The sequence below is a fragment of the Salminus brasiliensis genome, chromosome 10 (assembly GCF_030463535.1).
Source record: "Salminus brasiliensis chromosome 10, fSalBra1.hap2, whole genome shotgun sequence".
Classification (NCBI taxonomy): Eukaryota; Metazoa; Chordata; class Actinopteri; order Characiformes; family Bryconidae; genus Salminus; species Salminus brasiliensis.
Window position 1 is genome coordinate 18,226,764 of NC_132887.1, and position 23,622 is coordinate 18,250,385.

The window sequence follows — 23,622 nt, forward strand, 5'->3', positions numbered from 1 at the left end:
AAGGACATACGAATCAGGGCCTGGAAAGCGTCTGCATGTTCACGCTTCTGTTTACATGTCTGTTATCGATAGTTAGTGGTAAGTCGATCAGTTGGCTCAGCTTTGAGCCACATTGATTATAGATCTCTAAACAGAGCATTGCCATTCATTCGTCCAGGTCAGGCACTAGCCTTACCATCAGCTACCTATGTGCCGTGTGTGTCTGCAGTGAGCCCCTCTGTGTGCTCAACCTGTCTGGGCTTCATTACAGTGCAGTGCAAGTTTCCTCTCCTGGCCAAAGGTGTGTCGCTGACAGGAGCCGCTGGGGGGGACGTGGCTGCTCCCGGATTGAAGTTGCATGTAACAAGCTGCTTCCAGCGCTGCGGCAGATGCCTGGCAACAGTGTGCATGTGATCGGTGGCGAACAGCTGTCATTATCAGAAAAGAAAAAAAACACCAGAGAGAAATGGCAGTGAGATGGAAAAAAAGGCTTTCAAGCAATAGCTCTCACCGCAGAGGGGCTGTTAGGATGGAGCAGTGTTATCTTTCTACTGCCACTTTCTCACCGATATGCCATTAACGGGCCTAATTTACCCCCCAACCACCCTGCACCAAAAGCGACCCGGGCAGGGCCATTTCTGCATCATAATGGATCCGTACTGGGGTTTCCACATTCCTGCTGCTTTTTGAAACCATATTCCGCTCGCAGAACAAAAAACGCGGGGACGAGGGGGAATTAGCGCTCCGCGATCCTACCCAGAATCTAGCCGTAAACAGGCTCAGATAGGCATGTGGGTATAATATGTTGAAAGGCTCTTGGGGGTCAGTGCCGGGGCCTGCCGCTGACGTTGCTCATACAGGAACCAAATTGGTGAAATTGATTGAAAGTCTGACCAGGGCCACGCATCAGCAACGAAATGGAACATACGAAGAGCGAACATACATTTGCTGATGCTTTGGGTGAAGCATTTGCGGAGATGGGCTTTGGCCGGCGGAAAGCGCAGTTGGAAAAAAGGGAAGGAGAGCTCTGAGCGAGGCAGAGCAGGGTTTAGACAAGACTTTTCCGGCATTAACAAGATGCTTATTTTATTCAACAAATAACCCACTTCAGACACGCTCCCCAACACACTTCAGCTTTCGAACACAGAGAAAGGCTTCTGTACTGTGCCAAACGCTGGACACCATTCTTCTGTTCTGCCCGGGAAGAAGCGCTCTCTGGCCGGTGACTTGTTATCGGCGCATTCTGAGGCTTTTCAGCTACCGCTCGAACCAAGCTCTCGTGCACATCAGCTGCAGAACATTGTGGTTTAAGTTAATAAGAGTGTGTTGAGGTAGCTGTGGCTTAAAATGTAGAGAAGTGGGCTTGAAAATGGTTGGAAAAGGTTCGGACCGGCAGGAAGGTGGGGGTGCGGCAAGTGAAAAAAAACTGTACTTGTGTGACTAACATTTATGGCTGAGAATCCGTTGAGCACGGCTCCTCACCCTCAGTTACTTTTCGGCTGCTGAAGTGGCTGCACCCTGGTTGTGTGTCCTCAGGCCCAGTTAATTAGTGTGTGTGTGTGTGTGTGTGTGTGTGTGTGTGTGTTCACTGCTGTTCCCTTGGAATCCAGTGTGTTTGTAATTCTAACATCTTTTCTCATTCGAAAAGCTTTATTTCACGTCCTCGTTTCTGGGCTCATAATAAAAAGAGGTTGCAACTTCACGTCTTTCTTCCAGAGCTGTTTTTTAATGTCACCTCTCCTCCTCGTTCTCTGCTAGTCATTCCAAATGCGAGCCTCGTTTTCCTTAAGATGAGCATAATGCTGTTCTCATTTTCTCCAATTCTTCGTCCAGAACAAAAGGCCCTGTGACATGCACTTGCATAATGACACATAAACACAGCACTTAAATATGAGCAGATTTTTAAATGAAGGTGTCTCTGCACTGCTCTTATTGTGTGTTTGAAGGCATTATGCTTTCCTTTTTGCTCCCTCTCTTTCTCTCTCTCTTTCTCTCTTTTTCTTTGGCTACCCTTCATTTGAGGTAATTACCCTCTCTCCACAGTGCAGCTCCACGGTGGACTCTACTCTGTTCACACATCAAAAGGGAGTAATGGTCCATATTGTCTCTGCATAATAGATGCATTTGGTACATTAGATGGGATTGTCTTTCTGCACGGCTAATATGAAACAAAACAACAGAGCTGGGATCTGTCATTGTACAGTATCTATGGGGAACACACTCTGTTTCTTATGAGCCAATGCTACAGAGTTCAAGGAGATGGTGGGAGTAATTGAATTTTTGCAGCATTGGCAGCACTGGAAGTCCTTCTGCGTCTTTTAAAAAGGCAGCAACAGTAATAATAATAATTATAATAATAATAATAATATATATTTTTGTGTTTGTTCATGTAAAGCAGCTCAGACTGCAAATTACCAAAGGAGAAATGTTCAAAACACAGAAAAATAAGTCCAGAATCAAATCAAAGGTATTTATTTTCAAAAGAGAAAATTACATACATTTTTAAGCTCATTTTTTATAATTGCTTGCTGAATGTGGCTCTTTTTGGAGGCAGAACAAAAGAGTTTTATCATTAATTGCTTTAATTGCCATCAATTATAAATGTTATCCTAGATGAAACCAACAGTAGACTATAAAAAGAGCAACTAAGTGTATTATGTTCTTTTATCCAAGTTTATTTCTTATTATATACACTGATGCTGATGCTAGTAGAACACGTGCTGGTAGAGTTATAGTTCTATGTTTTTCCATTTTGTGAGGTAGCATAACAGGTCCAAACATTACAAACAAGGCAAAAACGTCAGCCCTTTATCGTCCCAAAACCTAGGATGCTTTTAATTGAGGTAAAGATGACCTCATTAACAATTTTTCCAATATATACCAGTATTAGATCAGATTAAGATCATAAATCAGTGCCAAGATCTAGTACTAGTGCCAGACCTTAACATAATATTAACATTTCGATTCAGACATTTAGACCACTATGAAGGTTCGGTATTGTGAGGCTTTCTGCAATCAGACAGTTTTCTCACGTATGTTATTGTCATTCAGTCCTTTAACAGTTCCAAAACTACTCTTTCTAAGACAGTGATTAAAATGGCAAGTTGGAAGTTAATCACAGCTGATGGATCCAGAATGGATTTCTTGAGTAGTGTTCTGACGACAGAGTTTTTAAAAGCACCTGGGAAAATGCCAGTTTCTACCGAGCATTTAATTATGTGCAGTAGAGTGGCTATGAGATATCGAAAACCTGTTCAAAAAAGAATATAGGTTGCGGTTGGTATTACACTCTCAGCAGAAAGAGCTTATACGGTACTGAAAAAGTGCTTTGACACATGACGATAATGGTACCCTTTTTGGTGTTATTTAGAGCCATTTTTAGAGCCATGTTTTAAAAAAAATAAAAAATCTACAAAATGTTTCCAGCAGTGTTTTTTTTGGAGTCATTGTCATCACTAAAATAACCCTGAAGATCTGTGTGTTAAAAGAGTATATTGGGGTAACACCACTGCCTTGACTCTCCATCTGCACAAGCGCACTACGCTGAACCCAGATGGAATTTGGCCTCCGCTTTTAACACACATACACACTAGTGTGCAAACACACACAGTGGACAATGAACACACATGCCCGAGGTGGTGGGCAGCCATCGCTGTGGCGCCCGGGGAGCAGGGAGGGTTAAGGGCCTTGCTTAAGGACCCAATGGTAGCTCAACAGAGGCAGCTTGTTGAGCCTGGGTATCGAACCCACAAGCCTGGTGCTCTAACCTCTAAGCCACCCTTTCTATTGGTACACTCTGAGCTTCTGTCTGACTTCTGCAAATGTGGAAAAAAACTTCTTTTGGTGAACTCTGACACTTGAATTCATGTCTACAACCAATTGCACTGCTGCTCCGGCTGCGCTGACCTCTGAAGGAGCAGTCCATCCGTGAAAAGCCATTAAGTAGGTAAATGCTAATGTTAGAAGTGTCTAAGCACAACCATTTCTTCCCCATTAGATCTAAAGGAATAAAAGTGGAGGACTGCATTGGAAGGCTGTAAGGTGACTGACTGTATTATCACTGTGATTTGACTGTTTACTGTAGGCCGGTATGTGTACGGTTTTATAGCAAAACTCGATGTGGCGCAATGTATATCAGCGAGTGTGTCATTATCTGGCATAATTACGCTCACTTTGTGTTTATTGGTTTGTGGTAACATCCTAATCGCTAAGTTACGGGTAGTTCTATGCTAAAACCTGTGTATGTGGTACTGTACTGTGATGAGTATATAATCATGACTTTATGGTGTAATTATGTTCACTTTAGTGTATTTACTGTTTGTGGTACCTGCGTTAATTCGCTTGCTAATTGCCAAGTTAGCTCCAGGCTAGGCACAGCTCCACACAGGATTCCAACCACAACCGTTCTACACTTTCTGCTGTGACTAGGTGTGCAGCGCCGCCCTATCAAGAGTATCAGATCTCAGATATCAAATATAAGACATAATTAAGATAGTTTTTTTTTATTATTCATGGCTGACAACTTAGCTAATATCAGCAGTACGCTAACAGTAGTGTAGGCCTTCGACCAGGCTGGTGACCAGGCTTCCGGTCCAGCCCCAGTCAGCACCGATTTCACAAGGTGACACACACTGCTAATGTCTGGCGTGACCTTGCCTAAAGTCACTGTGGATATCAGACGTACTGTTGTAAGTAGTTCTGCCTCATTTACTTTACTTTTTACTCTGAAGTGTCCAGAGCATTTTGTGGGCAGTAGTCTACAAGACCACAGTCCAAGTCCATGATGGTGTGGTTTTATCCCTGCAGGCCTGCAGTGCTGCAGCCTCTTCACCCTGTGCTCTGGCTGAACTCCAGCAAGCAGCAAGGTTCTGGCAGTGTCTCCTTCAGGGTTTACGGAGAAGAGTCTGAGCTGCATTCATAACTCGTCTACTTCACTCAGTGCTGTGTTAGTGTGGCAGAGCGTTGAAGGGTTGAAGGCATGTGTGCTCTCTCCTCCCACTGACATTTGCGCTGGGCTCGTCGAGGCAGAGTACTTTGGTTTTATCTCTTTTTTGTCCCGTGATCTCTGATGTTTCTCGTCATCTTTTATTCGCCATTCCTTTTCATTTTGGAAAAGTGGAAATGTCAAGCATGAGCATTTTTTTGTCTAGAACAATGAAAGTGTGTGTTCATAACTGGGTGTATTTTGACCCTAATAGACCATGTGCCCTCTAATGTGTTGGTGTAATGCCTTCAGTGAATCAGCTCCTGCTAGCCTTTTGACCAGCTAGTACTGTAGCTAGTATCATAAGCGGTGCAGGAACTGAGTAGCTGAGAAACACAAGGGTCTGAAAAGTATGTGAAATCTTTATATGTATGAGTGTTTTCTCCAACTGTCTGTGCACAGCTCTGACTTGCCCCCTTTGTAGACATAACCAGTCAAAACATTTTTAGACATATTTTGTCCATTTTTAAACATAATTAGTCAAAACTTTGAGATAATAAGTATCTCTACATAATAACTGCTGTAGAATTTCTTTTTACCACAACATATACCACCTTACAGTAAGAATAGGGGAAACAAAAGCATACATTTGTTTCCTCCCTTATAAAAAATTGGGGCACACTTGCCCAGGCTCCAGTGGTACCGAAATAGTACTGGTGTTTTAGGTCCATTTACTTCAGTGGTGGGAAACTGAAGGCTGGGGTCCAGCAGAATTGAACGATTTCCCTGCTCTAACACACCTACGTAAGCTGGCAATTAAGAGGTGAGGTGAATCAGGTGTGCTTGAGCAGGAAACCCACAAAAAAGTGAAGAATTGCGTCCCTCCAGAACTGGAGTTTCCCACCCCTTCTTTACATGGACCAGTGGTAGACCGTAATTACGATTGTCAGCTGTTGTTGTTAAATGAATGAAACGTTACGAGGTTTTCTCATACCAGCAGCAGTTTATTGTAACATTCTATTATTTTGTTTGTCATTTTACTGAAAAAAGAGGGCATGAGGTCACTGGTTATGAATATTTAATCTTTAGATAGAAACTTTTCATCTGGGTCCACCACAACCACACTTATATACATTCTCCCTCTCTTTTTCTCCCTCCCTCTCCCTCGGTTTCTCTCTCTCTCCCTCTCTCTCTCTCTCTCTCTCTCTCTCTCTGTCCACAGAGGAGAGGCCGGACTGTTCCAAGGCCAGGTGTGAAGTTCAGTTTTCTCCTCGGTGCCCGGAGGACTCAGTGCTGATTGAGGGTTACGCCCCACCAGGGGAATGTTGCCCTCTGCCGAGCCGCTGTGTGTGCAGCCCCGCGGGGTGTTTGAGGAAAGTGTGCCAGCCGGGCTATCTCAACATCCTGGTGTCCAAAAGCTCAGGCAAGCCTGGAGAGTGCTGTGACCTGTACGAGTGCAAACCAGGTATGGAATGAACCGAGAGAGCACACACTGTTTGGTCACACTTAGCTGTTCAGAATGATTTGAATGCAAATTGGTCTTAGAAGTGAGAGGAAACAACATACAAATGTACAAATGTATTTGTCTATAGCTATTTAAAAATACACCGATCAGCCATAACATTATCACCACTGACAGGTGAAGTGAAAAGCACTGATTATTTTCATCTACAGTGGCACTCGTCAAGAGGTGGATATGTTAGGCAGCAATTGAAAAGCCAGGTCTTGAAGGTGATGTGTTAAAGCGGGGAAAAATGTACATGGACAGGGTCAAAGAGTGATGTCTAGATGACTGGGTCAGAACATTTCCAAAACATCAGGCAGATATTGTGGGGTGTTCCCGGTATGCAGTGGATAGAACCTACCAAAGGTGAACTAGTGACAAGTGAAAAGTGAACTATGGAGGCCCCACCTCAGAACTTACAGGTCTTAAAGAATCTGCTGCTAACATCTTGGTGCCAGAGACCACAGGACACCTTTTGAGGTCTTGTGGAGTTCATGCCTTGAATGGTCAGATCTGTTGTGGCAACACAAGGGGGATATTTGGCAGGCGGTACTAATCTTATGGCTCCTTGATGTATTTATACATATTTATATAGACAATATATTTGTCATTAAAGAGATTCAGTGCAAAGATTTAAAATCTCTCTCTGTTGATATATATATATATATATATATATATATATATATATATATATATATATATATATATATATATATATATATATATATATATATATATATATATATATTATGCACAATCTATCATTGAAGAGATTCAGTGTAAAGATAAAAAAATATTCTGTCTGTTGCAATTGCAGATTTTTTCCTTCCATTGTGTCACTGAAAGTCTGATCTTCATGCTGCTTTAAATATTTAAACAAAACCCCTCAGTAATAATAAATGTTGTAATAATAAAGGAGAAAGTTGAAGGATTGTGAATAACTGTTGTGGCATAATTCAACAAATGATCATAGTACAGAAATACATAAATTCATTTTAGAATTTCATTCATAATGTACAGGTTGTGCTTCTTTCTTTCGGTGACATTAACTGCGTATGAAAACATTTAGTGTTGAACTTTGTAACCAAGCCACAAAACATTACTGTCAAACCATCACTGACAGTCCCTAAAGGAAATGATGCGTTTTGTGCGTTGAGTTTTTAAAAGTATGGGAATGTTTGCAAACATCTGAAACCTCCACTCAAAGTGCCTCCACTCAAAAATCTTTTTTTATGATATTAATAATATAAGCTACGTGTCCCCACCACCGTCCTACAAACCACAAAACTCAGCTCCCCCTCTGATTTCGCACCAGTGCTGTACCAAAGTCTTTTTACAGAACAAACCATTTCACAAAACATGTTCACATTAAAGATACATGTTTATTTTGAGATCAAAACATAAGAATGTGCAAATAAGCTTGTTGTGTGGCAATTATTACTGATGTTACAGTTGTACTCGGAGTAGTTTTGGTGGTCAGATGTGTCTAGGAGAGACAGATATTTTTACACTGCTATAATGCGGCTCAAATGCATCTCAGACCTCTTCCTGAAGTGGTTTGAGTGATCAGTGGTTGGTGAAAGTCAATGTAAACAGACATTTTCTGAATCATTTTGGAGCATTTCTATTGGTCTATTCGTCATGAAATGCTGACGCAATGTAAAGTACAGCCGATAGTTTTAAATGATGTTAAAATTAAAAATGTCAGAAATGGAGATGCAAGGTTTTTGTGTTTCAGTGACGATAGACAGTAAGTATTAGTAAATAGCTGCTTTATGTCAGAAACAAATGGCTTAATTGAAAAGTACCAGTAGGAAGATGCCAGTGCTGCCAGTTGTAGGCCAGTGTATGAGTGTTTCAGTCTTCTGTATGAGCAAGCGTTAATCTGAGTGGTCAATTACGTTTAATCAGAGCAAAAACATTTGTTTGTTCCTGCTAGCAAGCAAAAGAACATGCGTTTGCCAAAGCCTTGGAGGGAAGCCAAAATGGATGTGTGTGTGGGCATGTATACATACATGGCCATGTAAACCTCCTGTTTTCTTGTGAAGACCTGCCCGCTGTAGTAAGCAGAATGACAGGCAGGCAGATGCTGGAATCGTTCCCGTTTTTGTTTCCAGTTTTGGACACTTAACCTGGCGGCTCCATACGTGTTGCTCTAAGCAGCGCTGAGCTGCTCTAAATGAAATCAAAGGCACGTCATGTGCAGTCGTGCCTGAGGGCTTCGAGAGCCTGTATTTGATGAAGTGTTTGTGCTGAATGTTTGTTTCATGTGTTCAGTTTTCAGCGTGGACTGCGGCACAGTGGAGTGTCCCCCCGTCCAGCCGGTCCAGTGTCCAGCCGACAGCTACGAGACACAAGTTAGACTGACGGCAGATGGTTGCTGCACCCTGCCCACAAGGTGAGACCCCCACCCCATGCATGATAATAATCATAATTATAATTATGAAGTGATGTAATGCCATAGAAGAACCACTTCGTAAAAGAGATGTGAGTGTGCAGAACCTTCAAATTGGTGCAGAATGCTTACATTGAATTATTTAACCTTTAAAGCAGCATTATGCGATAATTGGTATTACTTGCACCTGCGCTCCCCCTACAGTCGGGAAGTGAATAGCTCTTCAGCACACCTGGTTTGTTAGAGCAAGGAAATCAGCAAACTGTGCTGGACTCCTGCCCCTGTTGCCTCTGCTGTAAAGTTATATTATAGCATTTTGCAGCATTTGGTGAGGTGTGACGTTTTCCTCATAAGCCCGCTTTACCAAAGTTACATAGTGCACTCTGTAGTGTGTTGAGCTCAGAATAACAACAATAGAGATGCTGTTCTCCCAATTTCAAAGTCAGTGGAGCGTCACCATAATTTTGAAGCTGTTATTGTAAGGTAAATGGTGCTACATAATGTTGCTTTAATAGACTCAATTTTTTTTTACAAAAATCGTTCCTTATAAAAGCAAAAGTGGTTCTTTTATGCCACCGCTCAAAGAATGCTTTGTAGCACCTGATTTTGCAAGAGTGTATCTGTCAATTTTCAGTGTTGACATTATGGCAAGTAAAAGGGGTTATGAGAAGGAAGCCTCGGACAAAGAGCAGGTTGTGGCAATAAAAAGTAAACCCACATCCTCTGCTGTCTGGAATCGGCAGAGTTTTCCAAGCAAACAGAATAAGCCTAGCCTTTAGCTTTCTTTAGGCTTCAGAATAATGTTCAGGCTTAGCATTGAGGATTATCAGTATCGAATGACATGAAAAATACATTATGATAACATTGTTTTATTAACACAGAACTGCAGCACCTTCTCTACACTCTCCAGACTCATTCTCCTTCAACTCTTACAGCATTCGTCTCCATGCTGCTTTTGTGCAGGTCTGCTTCCCGAGCACTGCAGTGTTTCAGTGTCTGCTTTAATGCTGTTATTTAATGAGGTTTTATAGAGCTCAGTAGAAAGCAATTCCAAATGGTGGCCCAGTCTGAACGTAGAGCTCTGTCCACTGTAATACTGTAGTATTACTGTGCAGAAAGTGAATGACATCAGTATTGTGTTATAGAACTAAAGTTATATGCACCTTTTTTAACTTTTATCCCACCCCCGCTCTCTCACCACACTCTCTCTATCCAATTGCTGTTTTTCTCTCACAATTTTCATCTTTTCTCTTCCTTTGCTGCTCTTATATTTCTCACTCATATTTCTTTACCTCTCACTCTCCCTTTCCCACACACACACCATTTTCTTTCTTTCTCTTCTGTTCTTGCTCTTTCATTTCTCTTATATTCTTTTACCTCTCACTTGCATGTTTGCTCTCTTGCATTTGATCACACACACTCTCTCTCTCATCTCCCCTTTCATCCCTCCCTCTTTTCACTCTGTCTCAATCTCTCTCTCTCTCTCGCACTCTCATATTTCTCCCCCTCTCTCGCTCTCTATCTCTCTCTCGCTTTCCCTCTCTCTCAGGTGCGAGTGTTTGCCCAGCGTCTGCACCTTCCCGCAATGCTCGGCTGTAACGTCCCCCCACTTGGTCTCCCGTGGCAACGGAACACCGGGGCGGTGCTGTGATGTGTTTGAGTGTGTTAATGGTAAGTCTTGTGTTTGCTTTGTGAGTATGTGTGTGTGAGCGAGGCATGGAGGTGAAGTGTGCCGAGACAATCTCACTGACCACAGGACAAGAGGCAGAGATCAGAGGCAGTTTACACAGTTTACACTCGCCAGCGGGGGGGGGAGAGAGTGACCCGAGCATGAGAACATATAAAACTGACCCGTGTATGTGTCTGTGTGTGTGTGTCTGTGTGCATGTATGTGTTCTTTTAGGCAAAGCAAATACACAGTGGCTCACTTAAACAGCTCAGAGAGGCTTTCTGGCAAGCTTTAAATATCACATTTTGTTTCTCGGAAACAACGAGCTGTTCGTCTGCATTACAGTGATTACCCTGTTGCCCTTTGGCAAAAGTAAACACTGCTGCTGTTCTTTAGGCAGCGCTTTCACAGATTTGTTCTTCATCATAGTGAGATGGACTAAACAGTCACAGCCATAAGCTTTAACTATCCCTTTAGCCATAAGTAGCTCCCACAGTGAAGTAGGAACCTGTTTTTTTTTTCCTGAGCTCTGTTTTTTTAAATGTCTGTCCATGATATTTGGTCACATTTGGTATTGGAGTTGTGCCAAACTGACAAAATGGTGCACATTGTGTTTACATTATATGGACAAAAGTATTGGGACACCTGCTCATTCATTGTTTCTTTTTTATCCTGCTTTCGTTGGAGTAGCTGTGTCTATTGTTTTGATGGACTTGATTGTATTAAGGTGACCAAACTTCTGCGCCTGCTAAACTTCATAATGTTATCGGCCACACAAACGCGAATTTCTAACATTGTTAGATGTTGTCAGTGGGTAAGTGGGTTTATGTCACAATGTTAAGTACCCAAATCTGTCTAACGCTGGAGCTTGATGACAACCCAGTGTTGGTTTTTGACCAATATGTGACTTTGATTTCACAACCAAAATGAAGCATCTGTGCAACGCTGGGTTTTCATTTCCAGCTAAAATTCAACGTCTGTCCTACGTCTAACTGATGTCCAGTGCCTGCTTGGAAGGTTGTTATTTGCACAAAAAAATAAATAATTAGCATTGTCAAAAAGAACATATTGAATGCATGTGAACACACTGATTCACCCAGACTCCCTCAGAAATAATATAATATTATATATTATTTATATAATGTAATATTAAAATATTTCATCATTTGTTTGAGGGTCATTTAAAAATAGAGGCTTTCTGGGATATCACAGGAAAGACCAATGCCATGATAATGATTAACAAACAGTATATCGTGCAGCTCGGACAGGGGTGATCGAATGATTTAATGAAAAATAACAGCAAGGCTTTTTTATTTGAAACGGCCCGTGTTGTGTTCCCTTAAGTGGTTACACAGCTTCCACAGCAGTGCTACATTTAGTCTGTTTGGCTGTTCCTGGAAGTGCAGTAGTGGAGCCCATTACTTGGGGTATGCTGTTTCTAAACTTAGGTGACCGCTAGATCAGACATCACATCCAGTGGTGTGTCAAGGCAGTGAGGAGACAGTATTTGTGTGTGTGTGTTTGTGTGTATGTGTGTTGGTGGGGAGTGTTAGTGGTGATAAGGGTCTGCTAAACGAATTGTTAGCACAGTGTGTGTGTCAGGACAGGCAACTCACAGAGAGACACTCGCCAAAGCAGTTGGAGGATGATTAGAGGGCTGTGCGTTCCTGCACACACAGACACACACACACACACATACACTAATAAAGCCTGGACAGCCTCTGTGATGAAGAGAGAGAAATGGAGACAGACAGACAGATGAGAAAGAGAGAGGAAGGTGTGTGAGTGTTAGAGAGACAAGAGTATGTCTCTAAGATGGGAATAAGACAGTGGGGAAACAACCTGAAGAGACCAGAAGAAGAACTGAATGCCAAATCAAAGCCACGTATCCAGCATGTATTAGGGATAGTAGTAGGGTTGGGTGGTAAAATGGTAATACCGTACACTGTGGTTTTTAGAAATCTCTAAATGAGGGCAGCATTAGTTCGATTAAAAGGGGGAGCAAGAAAACCTAGATGAATCAGTCTACTAAATGTGCCTGAAAGCAGTTGGAGAACACTTGTAAGACCATTCAATCGACTTTGTGCTCTTAGGTATGCTGCCTTACCCTGTAAACATGGGTGATGTGAACCTCAGTAAGCTAGAACACAGTCTGTGTTGTGGTGTTTAGCCTGCTGTGACAAGCTAACTTTCTAAGCCTAGATAGCCAGCTATGAGTCCAAAGACGGCAGAACCTCTCATTTCAACTTTCTGTCACTCCAACACCAGTAACTCGAGATTTTTGCTCTCTCAGACAAGTTTTTATTGCCAACACTTGCGTCAGTAGCTCAGCAGTTAGTCAACTTTAGCTGCACTGGGCTGTCTGATACTCTTTAATATACTGATATTAAAGGTACACTTGTTTTAAAGTCACATCTGGGCCAATAATGAAAAATACAAGGACATAAAAAAGAATACAAAACATGAACTCTCTCAGACTGATAAGGCACGGCAACTCACATAACTTACACTGTAGATATACTATGTCGGCAAAAGTATTGGGACACCTTCACATTATGACATCTCAAATAGGCATTAATAAGGAGTTGGTCCCTCTTTGCAGCTCCTCGACACTATATTCCTCAGCACTTAGACCCTGCTTTGTAACTTTACATGGTCTACCACTTGGTTTTCCAAGACACTTCTGCTTTTCAGTAAAACTACTCATGGTTTAGGGTAGAATATTTAGGAGGGATGAAATTTCACAAACTGACTTGTTGCAACTGTGACATCCTATTAACAGTATCACGCTGGAATTCAGTGAGCTCTTTAGAACCTAGTGTTTGTAAAGGCAGTCTGCTTGGCTAGGTGCTTGATTTCATGCACCTGTGGCAATGGGACAGAATGAAACACCAGAATCAAGTGAAAAAGGTGTGTCCCAGTAATTTTGTCCATATAGTGTATCTTTCTAGATACCTGCGGAGGGGTGGTAGCATCTCTAAAACTGCTAACTTTGTGGGATGTTCTCGAGCCACTGTAGTAAAGAGATTTGACTTCTTGCACATTGAGCTCCTCCCAACAGCATAACAGTGGTGACCCACAGGCCATTGATGCAAGAGGGAAACGCCGAATCTGGCAAGTGGTACAGAGCAATTGATGCGCCACTGTGGACCAGTTAAGCTCTATGATGAACACCTTCCCTCAACTAATACAGTCCATGCCACAAAGTTGTGCTAGTGTTTAAGGGGGGTTATTCTCGTATTATATCTTGCTATATATTGAATATTGAATAAGCTCCGTATGTCCATATGTATCGTTTCGCCAGGTTCTTGCCAAGGCACACCTAGTACTTAACACACACCCAACCCTAGACCACATTACACTTGCGGTATGTGTATTAGGCTGTTATTGCGTCAATACGAGGAGTGATGTCATATGAAATCTACCAGGAAGGGGGTTTAATAAAGGGACTGAAGGAGACTGGAGTGGCACATGGAAATTGGCAGCACATGTGAAAGCGATTCCAGTTCCCCTGCAGGTGTTTATTTATTCTCTGTTTATCCTACAGTGAAGCCTGAGGCGCATGCTGCACATGAGAGAGGGAGAGAAAGGGCATGTAATGAGAGTGCTCTGTGTTTGATGCTCGGCGGATAAGAAAAGGACAGAGCAGCCACTCCCTTCAGCACACACTGATATGCACATGAGCACAAACACAGGCGCAACAAGAACAAACATCTGGGTGAGATGACGAGCCAGGTTGTGTGTCATCTCTGCGGCGTGCTGTGAAATCGCCCCGTGTCTGGCGGCTGATTAGAGAACAAAGAGGCAGGGTCTGGATATCAGCGACGGGAGCATCAAAGCCCCCGCAACAGAAATACACCCTGATTGAACATCTGGCTGCTGGTGACTACATCCAGCTCTGAGCGTGTGTTAATATTCCGTAGCCGGAGGGGGGAGGCAGAGAGAGACAGAGCCAGAGAGAGAGCGTGAGAGAGATTGATAGAGAGGATGAAATCATCTCCACGGGTGAAAACCAATACGTAGATCAATAAGCAACAGCTGGCCCATTTACATCATCACCCCCCATGCTGCAGTCAACAGAATCCCACCTGCCCACCTTAAGAATTTGGCACAGTGCTTACAAATGAGCGTAACGCAACAAGGTAGTAAACACCACTGAGATAGGCAGACACTTATGAACCACTAGGGTTAGCACAATTCCAGATACCAAGTTAGGCATCACGATGCTCGATACCGAACAGTACTGTGGGCAAAAACAAAAACTCTGATCACTGTGTGAACATGGATTAAGCTGCACGTGCACAAATTCATACGTCCATTCAAATCAAACGATGGACCCGTTACTGCCCACATACTTCTGGGTGTCCAGTACATCCACTAGAGTGTAGTTTAGAGTCAAAAGATTCTGACAACAAACATGGCAACAGAACACAAGTGCAGCACAGTACAAGTGCAGACAGACAATACAACACAATACAGACAAAGAATAATAAATAAATTAGGGGTAGTGGGCAAATTATGCAGTGTGCAATAAATGTTGAGTCCAGTGAGGTAGTAAGGTTATTTGTGCAAAATGCTTCCCATATTGTCTGGGTTCAGTCTCTGGAGTTGAGAAGTCTGATGGCTTGGGGGAAGAAGCTATTGCAGAGTCTGGTCATGTTGGACCAGATGCTGCGGTACCTTCTTCCTGATGGCAGGAGGGAGAACACTCTGTGTGACAGAGACATCCATACCCATATTTGTAAATAGTGCTGTGCAGAAATGTGAAGAAGGAAGCAAGCCATCTTCACTGATTGGCTTTAAAGGGAAACCTGTGTAAATGACTTCTCAAACTTTCACTTGTATCCTGTAATCGTCCTGACACCGGTATGGCTCCGATAAAACATCCGCACCTGCTTCGCTACGGTCCACATGGGTGCATGCACACAGAAAGAGCAAGCTGTTCTAGATCAGTCTCACTTCTTCAGCCAACCATACATCAACCAGCTCTGATAAGATCTGCTTAGTGTAGCCTGTGTTCAGGAGGACTGCTGTTTCTGGCTTAGAGCAGTTAAGCAAGTGTGTGTTTGTGCGATTTAGGGTTGTAGTTGGGCTGATTGGTGGTAGTATCCGGTAGTATGCAGTGGAAGTGACGGGGTGGTGGAGTTTGCTAGCCTCTCTGTGGTCTGTTTTTGGCCCCTTCTCAAGAACAAAAACGGACTCCAAACTCCTCACACACACACACTCACACAAGCTGAGTGGATCAGCCGTGCCATCTCCAAACAAACCGCCGACTAGATCATTCCGTCATCTGCAGATGTTTGCCGGAGAGAGAGTGCAGTCTCTCACACACACACTAGACACAAACACACATACACACTCGCACATCAGGCTTTGTGTTTGGGATGGCGAGGGCGTGAGTGTTCTCAGACACTGTGTTTGTTCACCAGATTTCTCTTTCAGACAGTGATGTCACCGTCCTGGAGAGCAGATAAGGGGGCTGATTAGCTTTGCCCATGTGAGAGTGGGTGTGTGAATATAACCGTGTGAGTGTGTATGTGTGGGGACTGTACAGTGCAAAGGTTCAAAGAGACGGCCTGTGCAGGAATCCTATTATTCAGATAAACATGTGAAAAAGAACTAGGTTCCTTTTGCTTTACTTTTTATTTGACAATGATGAAGCTCCAACGCGAACACCATCACTGTGCTTATTCCCACATCCGCTTTAGGGTTAGGAACCATAGGAAGCAAATTGCCATCTGAAACAAATTGCGGGGGAAAGGTGTTGCTGTTGTTGTTATCATTATCTCTCTGCTGATGCTTCCAGGACCATCACTGACTGTGATGATGTGTCCAGAAGCATTAGCTGATGCACTAACAGACACTACTACTACCATCACTACTACTAGTAAAAAATAAATAACAGAAAATTGTTGATATTCCTGATATTTCTTTCCTCAAATGTGTCATAAATTGCTTTTTGTATGTATGAATCAGCCTGCAGCACTGAGCACAACCTATTTAAAAAATGTCCATTAACATTTGGAAAATGCTTAAAAACCCCAACAACCAAATATACCATCACATCCAGTATCTACTGTGCTCACTTCTATTTTAGTTTACCAATTTTAGATACCAAAAAACTGGTATTTGTTCACACCTCCATAGTTTAGTCTTTTTTAAGTGTTTTTCCCCGCAACATACATAGATATTAAGGATATACCAGTCCAATCCAGTGTATCCAGGCATATGTGAATGAACTAGGTATCTGCTTTTTAAATTCCAATCTAGTTGAGACTAAGTTTTAACAGCAGTGTTCAACGTGCCATCTGGTGTCCTCAATACCCTATTAATGGACATTATTCCCAACCGACAGCAGTAAGAACATTCTCAGAGACTGCAATGTGATGCTATTTTACAGTGGAACATGAAAACATAACGTAATATCTGACACTTTATAAAACTAGACCTAGAACACTACATTCCAAACAACAACAGATATCAGTCCAGAGTGTGTACCACTACAGTATACCACTAAGTGAGTCGACTGCAGTGTTGTCAAGTAACTGGAGCTGGAGGGTCAGGGAGGAGAGTCAGACTGGATTATATGATATTAAACACACTATAAAACAGTAACAGTGACATCATTAAACAGTAATCAGCAGCTCATCTGATCTAAACTGTGTGGCTGTATTATTTATACAAACACAAAGATCGGATCAGTGTCGGCTGACACTCAGATTTAAGACACTTGGATCTGATCTGCAGGTTAAATAACCTGGTCGAGACATTCTTAATAGGAATACAGAGAGGGAGTGATACAATCATGACAGCATTATGGGAGAAAAAGAAGGAAACAAGAGTACTAAGACTACAACTAATAATAATAATAACAATGATAAGAAGAATAATTATAGTATTCACAAAATAATTGTAAACAAATTATACGCAACCCCTGCAATTATATGCAACAGAGTGTGTTTGAGGGTACAGTATTCATGTAGTCAGATCTATTCATCCCTGTTTGATTCTGTGGTGTCATATATTGTCCATTTTCTCCAATTATTAGTAGGGGGAGCTGCTCTACATTTTACACTATTGCTTTTTTGCTGGCTATCAACGGGATCATTGTTAAATATCTATCACTATCCAAAACATAGTTATTTATATCACCAAGATACATGACATTGCATTTTTGAGTACCACATCCATAGTTTAGTCTAAAGGACGTCTTGCGGAGAAAACAATTCTCCAGTAGTCATGACAGACTGACAGTAGAATAAGATAACGCCACCTGCAGTACTAGAGCGCTCAAAGTACACTGCAGAGTACACAAGCTTGTGAAACGATAGGTTCAACTTGCAATCTTCGTTAGGTTCGAAGCAATCCATGTAATCCCCAACACGTTCCGTGATGTTGAGGTCTGGGTAGTCAGTCCATCAGCAGCTTTAGTAGTTTGATTTGTAAATGTTGTCTGTTTCCTTATCTCAGTGAGGGTTTCTTAATCAGCTCCACATTCTCCACATTCCCTCAGGGTCATCTTCTCACAGTAGAAGAATGGACAGAAACACACACCTGAGGATTTTCTTTTGTTTTAGCAAATCTGAAGCGAAAGTGGAGGGGGGCTTGATTTTCTCCTCTCTTTCAAAGTCTAAAGGTTTAAGTATTGTCTATCTGATAGGAGCAGTGTTGGTGGTCTTCTAGGTCTTGCATGGTTGCTAGGGGTCCCAGTTTCTCTGTATCTGTTCATCTTTTTTTTGGGCTTGTTTTAGAAAATCTGTTTTTTTTCACCATTTTCTTTTGACTTTCCTCTCCCTTATGCAAGCGTATTATCTTACATCTAATCTTCTCAGAAACATCTGAAAAATGAAGAACTTAACAGCTGTTTTGACTAGAAATGAAGTAAATGGAGGAGGGTCTGGCCTTTTTACAGCGCTGCATGTGTGTTTATATATGCGAGTGTGAATGTGCGTGTTAATCACCCAAGCTCTTTTGAGTTCAAATGCCAGCCTTTGTGGACTAAGTGTGTGCCCCCGCTGTCTCGTAATCTCCCCTGTTCACAGGCCTCTGCCTGGTGCGAATGGGCAGTCTGCTGTTCATTCTCTTTGCTAGCTCTGTCTGTTTCTGTTAAATAACAGATCTCTTGCCATTTGTTTGCTCATTTAAAAAAAAAACAGCTTTCCACTTTTGTCACGTTAGCTGCCTTGACTCCACTTATCGCAGAATCGCTGCATTTCTGAGGAGGGGAGATAATGTTATTTACGAGTGAATACACAAACACGGGACTGTGATTTAGAGCCCCCTTTCTGTTCTGCTCTGGTGTGTTTAGGTGCTGTGGATCTCGGCACGTCATTAGCAATATTTTTAGGAGCCTGATTAGGAGCCTTTGTGTGCTGACACACTTGCACACACACACACACAATGTTCCACCTGTCAGCCTGCGCTCACCCAGCTCTACCGTACACAGGCCAGTCATTACACTAATGTTTGCTCAGAGAGGGGCTGTCGCACTCAAGAGGATGATTGGCGGTTTATGTAAGCCTTTTCCAGACATATGAGGAAAGGATGCAGGAGTTCTTGTTGACCTCTCTGTGCGCCGCCCATGAACGCATTCTTCACCTAGCCAGTGTTGGTACGTTGGACAAACTTTGAAGCCCCTGGAACACATTTTGATAGATTGATTTCTTTTTGTTTAACACTAAATTTGGTTGTTAAGTGAAACGTTTGGCCTCATCCTCAACTCCCCAACTCAGGCTTGGGTTAGAGGGGCTTTACACCCCTTTAATTTTCTTATTCTATTGGCAATACTTCTCTAGAAAAGCTGTGTCAGCATTGGATGTAACTTAAAGAATTCGTTCAAAAATGAAGAATGCATTCATTAGAAGGGGTGTCCAAACAAATATTCGGACATATAGTGTCCAAATAGATCACCAGACCCGCAATTTCCATTAGACAGAAGAAAAGAACTGTGTTTGGGCTAAAAATAAAAATAATATAACAATGAAAGTACAGTTGATTTTTATTCAGCATTTCACAAAATGTGCTGCACTAAATCCAATTAAACAGAAGTAATTATGCTCTCTTCGTAATGAGACACGCAGCTAGACAGTGTTTTTAAGTTCGGGTGAATTATTCAGAAAAGCACACTGTGATACACTCAACGAGGGCATCATTAGGAACACCTGTACACTTACTCATTTATGCAGTTACCAGATCAGCCAGTGGTGTGGCAGCAGCGCAGTGTATTTAATCAAACATGGCAGATACAGGTCAGCAACTTCAGTTGTGGTGAGAAGGAAAGCATCTCAGAAAGCACAGCTCATTGTGCTTTCTCGATGCGAATGGGCTACAACAACAGCGGACCAGGTCAGGTTCCACCTCTGACGGTCAAGCACAAAAAGCTGAGGCTGCAGCGTGCACAGGCTCACTGAAACTGGACAGCTGAAGACTGGGAAAACAAAGCCTGGTCTGATGAATCTTGATTTCGGCACACAGATGGTAGAGTCTGGATTTGTTGCCAAAAGCCTGAACCCATAGACATAACTAGCCTTGTGTCAACAGTCCAGGCTGGTGGAGGTGGTGTAATGTGTGGGGTGTTTAATGTCCCTGTCAACATTTCAAGAATCTCAAAGGAATGTTTTCAGCATCTTGTAGAATCCATGCCATGAAGAACTGAGGCTGATCTGAGAACAAAAGGAGGCCCAACCCAGTATTAGTATAAACAGATAGCACTGTTTCAGGAAATGGCGTTTTAAAGAATGCTTGGGTTCATGCAAACCAAGAAACTCTGCTACATGAGATCTGCCTGTTTTTCACTTAACAATAAAACTGATCAGCTTGTCCAGAACAAGGGTCAGTTTGGCAGTATTTAGCCTGTTTCAAACAAAGTGAACACCAAGAACTGGTTGTTATGGGAAGTTAACATTCTGTCTGTGCAGAATTATGATAATTGAAACTGTAAATGATCAGTAATATTAGAAGCTAGATCAGTTAGTAATTATATGGCAATTATATTATCACCAGGGAGCTGAAAGCCATATAGTCAGGTACTACTGAATTTGAATCATGATAATTGACGTTTCTGTGATTTTTGTCTGAATTTACAATATTGTCCAGTCTTAGTTGGCGTGATCACTGTTCTCTAAACCTGCCTAGTCTCAATTAACTACAGAACCACAGTCCAGCTGAGTATTTAGTGACATTTTCAACTGAAAACTCAACATTGAATTGGCTTTTTCTCAGCTCTCACTAAAGCTTGTCTGACCTCAGCAGCTACAAAAGAATGCATTTGTGGACGGAGCACGGTTAGGTCAGTTTCATGCTTCCAGCGTAGAATTTCGGCCTTCCGCTTCCCTTTGTGGAGAGAGGGTTCTTATGGAGCTTGGTGGATGTTAACTACATTGCAGTCGACTAAGCAGTAAGCACCGGGATTAGCCCTGTAAATGCTTTCCTATTGTTCTGTCACAAGAGACATGTGGAAATCGGAGAACAAGGAGGCCCTCTCTCAGAAGACGGGGCTTGGATTAAGACTCACACACACACACACACACACACGCAAACATATTATTCTGAAGAAAGGAGCTCAAGCGGTGGCCCAGGCTTCGAATAGTTTATTAACCTTAAAGCGCTGTGTTTTGCTTTTGGGCTTATGTACGCAACACAACATTTGCCATGTTTTGAGTGGCAGCATAAAGAGGTCGCAATGTGGCGTAGCAAGAAGTGTGTACCCGCCAGCCTCTCTATTTTCAGAGGGAGCCGAGCGAAACCCGGCTCAATCGGAGGAGGAAGGGGATATAGCGGCAGGTAGATTACGAGTCACCGCAGGGCTAGCTGCATTACGGCTGTGCTATGAAGCTTGCCGTGATTGACAGGGCGCTGTGCTTGCTCGCCACTTCTGATAGCTCCCTCCACACACACTTTTTTTTAAGACATTGTGTGTCAAAAGTATAAGGACAGGACACCTTGCCTTGTATTGAAATCTGAATTGACACGGAACTTATTGTTTGTTCCTCAGTAAGTGGAGGTTTTATGTAAATCATTTTGCAGCTCACATCTCACAAAATGACCATTAGAGCTTCTACAGTCTTTGACATGATTTATCTATCATGCTAAAGTAACATCATGTATCAGTTTGACCTTAAAATAACAGCTTCAGAATCATGTTGATGCTCCACTGACTTGTAATAGGGAGAATGGCGTCTGTCTTTGTCACCCTGGGCTGGAATGCTGCTACAGTGCTATGTAACTAGTTAGGACCTCTCTGGTGAACTGTTCCAAGTCATCCTACCTTCACTTCCACTTGCCATCAAATGCATGTGTACATTGTACACGTCCATCTGTATGGGCGGCCAAGTAGCAAACTCCGTAGCAAAAAAACATAAGTTCTCACCTAATGCTGCTTTAAACCATAGTGAAGTAGTACTTGACTTTATCGGGCAACATAATAAGCACCAAATAAAAATTCCCAACTTTTCCATTTGTCGTCTATAAAAGAATGAATTCCATTAGATCTAAAAGAGAAACCTTTTACCCTGACTTGCACTGAAAAGATAAACATGACTAGCTCGCTGTTTCCATTTTACCAGACCAGTTAGCAAGCTCAGCTTAAATATGATGTTTTGGTTAAAAATCTGTATATTATAACAAGATTTTGTGGTTGACCTTTTTATATGGGACCTCAAACAAATACCCCAGTTACGGTTAATGACTGATTATATAAGCTGCTGGAGTTGCGCAGCTGGCTCTGTGTTTGAGATCTCCACCATGTTGCTTCAATGCCGCAGACTGGACGGGGCAGACTCAGACTCAGACAACACAAATCAAAATAATTGAAATAATCGCCATGGGCAAGATTGCATCAATTAGAGGTTCTGCGTTTCAGGCTTCAAATAATTTTCCCTCCCTAGCTGCTCATCATTGGCAGTGAACCACTGGTCTTGTTAATGATTTGAAAGTTCATGCTAAGTGTCTGTAAGAACTGTGTAGTTCAACACAGTAATAATCATGCAATAATAATGTAACTAATGGTGATGAATTTGCTATTACAGTTGGATAGATTATGTATTTACAGATTAGAATTAACTTCAGTTGGGATTTGTGATTACTTTTTCGACAGCTGTAAAAAAGGAAAGGGAGCTGTTCATATAAACACATCTTATTACATGTGTATAAACACATGGAAGGTGATGCTGCCGCAGCTATTGAGCTATACTTGTGTAACTGCATGAGCCTAAGCTACAGTTGATACACGTGTATTTACACAAGCTGTAGAACTGTCATCCATTTGTAAAAGTCAGTATTTGAATACGTCATCAGTACTTTATTTACTGTTATTGCAGGGATTGTTCATGTGTAATTACACAGTTATTACAGACATTAAATAAAAAATAGGACAGTTTTCTTACCCTTTAAAGAAGAATAAATTCAATGGCTTTTGAGTGTTGAGTAGGAGATAAGATGCCTGGAGTGTGGCAGTATTGCCGGGACAGTGCTTTCAGTTTTACAGAAAGTAAGTCCATATGCTCTTTACTGCCAAACCGGCAATACAAGAGAACGCACTTATTTATTACGGTAATTCTCCCAAAGCTATCTATTTTTTTATGAGCAAAATATTTATTTATTTATTTTTTTGTATCTGTTTCTTCCCCCTCAGTGGATTGCCCGCTATTTTGCAGGTGGTAACACATTCAAAAACATTCCCACAAAAGCGTTTTTGTAAAGTTTGTGTTGACTTGCAGGTGTTGCGTGGAAGCCGTGATTTGCATGGTCTGAGCTGGGCGAGCCTGCCGGGGCGAGGAGCACCTGCAGCGCTGTGTACGTTATCGCATTATTTAGTCTGTCGCGCAAGCAGCTGCAGCCAAAACACAGCCAGCCTGTGGGATATGTGGAAGGGCTGCAGGCCGGGTGGGAGGCTGAGGCTGGTGGGCCGCGTGGTGCCCGAGCTGCAAGGGAAGGAGAAGAAAAATATAGCAGAAAGCTCCCCCTCCCTTCAGCCCCCCGGCCTGCTGGGAAAATGCCGGCTATTAGAAGCTGGGAACAGCAGTCACTTTAGGCTTCAGGCTTCAGGTTGTCTTTGTGATCCAGAGCCTCGCCGTGCGGGTGTTTGCGTTTCGATATGGTGTTGAGGGGAAATACGGGGGTGTATTCTGACTGTGCAGCGCTTGCCTTATATT

The 23,622-nt window shown here is 42.4% G+C and overlaps 1 protein-coding gene across 1 annotated transcript in view; it reads left to right on the top strand.

Annotated features, from left to right (window-relative positions):
* Positions 1 to 23,622, top strand: part of crim1 (cysteine rich transmembrane BMP regulator 1 (chordin-like)) — a 130,463-nt gene that overhangs the window by 49,885 nt on the left and 56,956 nt on the right. Inside the window, exons 3-5 of the mRNA XM_072689568.1 lie at positions 6,126 to 6,368; positions 8,685 to 8,805; positions 10,352 to 10,473. Coding sequence (XP_072545669.1) covers positions 6,126 to 6,368; positions 8,685 to 8,805; positions 10,352 to 10,473 — 486 coding nt within the window. The remainder of the gene's footprint in view (positions 1 to 6,125; positions 6,369 to 8,684; positions 8,806 to 10,351; positions 10,474 to 23,622) is intronic.